Source organism: Rhincodon typus, chromosome 10 (assembly GCF_021869965.1).
Source record: "Rhincodon typus isolate 14 chromosome 10, sRhiTyp1.1, whole genome shotgun sequence".
In the NCBI taxonomy this organism is placed as follows: domain Eukaryota; kingdom Metazoa; phylum Chordata; class Chondrichthyes; order Orectolobiformes; family Rhincodontidae; genus Rhincodon; species Rhincodon typus.
In genome coordinates this window covers 68,215,568-68,217,931 of record NC_063341.1, presented here as the reverse complement: position 1 = coordinate 68,217,931, position 2,364 = coordinate 68,215,568, and the positions used below count along the sequence as shown (strand labels likewise).

Genomic DNA, 2,364 nt, shown 5'->3' with positions numbered 1-2,364 from the left:
CCATGCTGAGCCTCACCTCCAGACCGTGCTGAGCCTCACCTCCAGACTATGCTGAGCCTCACTCCAGACCATGCTGTGCCTCAGTTCCAGACCGTGCCCACCTCACCTCCAGACCGTGCTGAGCCTCACCTCCGGACCGTGCTGAGTCTCACCTCCAGACTATGCTGAGCCTCACCTTCAGACCATGCTGAGCCTCACCTCCAGAACGTGCTGCACCTCACCTCCAGGAGGTGCTGAGCCTCACCTCCAGACCGTGCTGAGCCTCACCTCCAGGTCGTGCCCACTTGACCTCCAGACCATGCGCACCTCACCTCCAGACCGTGCCCACTTCACCTCCAGACCGTGCGCACCTCACCTCCAGACCGTGCGTACCTCACTTCCAGACTGTGCTGAGCCTCACCTCCAGGCCATGCTGACCCTCACCTCCAGACTGTGCTGAGCCCTACCTCCAGACAGCGCAGGACTTCATCTTGAGGCTTTCAAGTCTGTGAATGTCGGGAGTCTGCTTTAGAATCTGTTGGGCAAATTCTTACAATTATTTTGTTACCAGAGTTACTTGTCAATATTACATGACACTGCAAGATTGAAGTGGTATTCAGCGGAATTTATGTTCTATGTATATCTGAATATAGCAAACGTTTACAATTAGAATTGTCCTATGCCCAATGATTCAGCTTTAACTTGGTATTCTTTTCCAGCTGGAAACCTTACCCAATGGACTATTTCATTGCTTGAGTCTGCGGACGTTGCTTGTGGGAAAGAACAGCCTGACAACACTATCACCTCTAGTGGGTGATTTAGAGAACCTTGTACATTTGGATCTTGTTGGCAACCAGTTTGAGTTCCTGCCTGCAGAATTGGGCAAATGTAATTTTAAACCAGGTGGTCTTGTTGTGGAAGAGTCGATCCTTAATTCATTGCCCGCATTTGTAAGGGAACATTTGTTAAAAAATGATACGGAGCAAGGGTAATCAGTTTGAAATGCCAAAAACTGACCGGTATTTGTAGCTGTGGAGATTATGGGAAGAAATATTCAACAAGAATGTTGTTGATAAGGACCTTGGCTCACTAAAATCCAACAGATATCAGCTATCAGATAGTTATCTGTATGGTCTCCAAACCAGCATATGTATTATAAATAAGTGACTAATTTGGACTTGTATGTGGATAAAGTGATCCCTGGGAGGTAGAACATAAACGGCAGAAAAGAAAGGAATTGAATATTGATCAAGAAACCAAAAGCAACAAATATTGTGATGTTCAATTAATCACCCTCATTCTAAGCAAAATGAGTTTGTTGATTGATGTTCTTTCTTGTTGCGTTTACAGGAGATATAAATTTGCACATTGTACAGTTTGGGAATCTGTGGGTAGGGGATTATTTTCAGGTTTGATGAATAACTATATAAAATGTTAAATAAAAGTAATACTGCACTTTAAGGGATGGTTTCACATCCTGAATTTTGCTTCCTTTCAGGTGATTGTTTTCATAACAAGGCCTATACCTACTATTTTACAATGATTAGTCAGTAATTATAAGTGATGGGAACAATTAAACTATCTGTTTCTCTTTACTCTACAGTTTAGGTGTTTTTTTTAAACTTGGAACATGTTCTGACTTTGGAATGCATTGCCACTGCATTCTTTCAAGGATATATTTATATTAGTATGTGCAAACTTTAATATTCTTCAAAATATTTTGAAAGTATTTGCCCACTTTCTTTGCACTGTTTGAGGTAACAAAACTTTATGACTGTATACAGGCTGATTGTTTAAGTCACATAAACATTTTCTCCATTGCATCGTCCTGTTCTTTCTCCCAGTGCGATCCTCCCTTTCAAATAAAATTGCATTTCCTTTCACTACTTTGCCCAGTTCCTATAGCCAGTGTACATATTCCTTTCTGGAATCCTTTGATGGGACATTCCATTGTCACAGGGCTTCCAGACTCATGGACAGTTCAAATTTAAAGTGTCTCAATTGATTGAGGTACAATAGTCATGGGGATGTCAGGTAACATTGGTTCAACAAGCCTGATGGATGAAGGGGAATATAAGTAAAGCTTTCATTTCTGGGCCAGAATCCCCAATGTCCCACTTTCCATCCGTGGGACAGTCATTACAGACAGCTGGAAAGGAATGTTTTTTTTAATGATTCATACTTAAGCATACGATGTTCAGGATGGAACTCAAACCACATGTAAAAGTGACCTAAAGGGCAACATTTTCACTCAGTGGGTGGTGTGTGTATGGAATGAGTTGCCAGAGGAAGTGGTGGAAACTGGTACAATTGCAACATTTAAAAGGCATCTGGATGGGTATATGAATAGGAAGGGTTTAGAGGGAATTGGGCCAAACCTGGCAA

General features: G+C 42.3%; 1 protein-coding gene across 1 annotated transcript in view; it reads left to right on the top strand.

Annotated features, from left to right (window-relative positions):
- The window catches only part of LOC109924709 (volume-regulated anion channel subunit LRRC8B-like), a 10,627-nt gene extending 9,656 nt beyond the window's left edge, over window positions 1-971 (top strand). Inside the window, exon 2 of the mRNA XM_020524702.2 lies at window positions 699-971. Coding sequence (XP_020380291.2) covers window positions 699-971 — 273 coding nt within the window. The remainder of the gene's footprint in view (window positions 1-698) is intronic.
- Window positions 972-2,364: the final 1,393 nt, after the last annotated feature.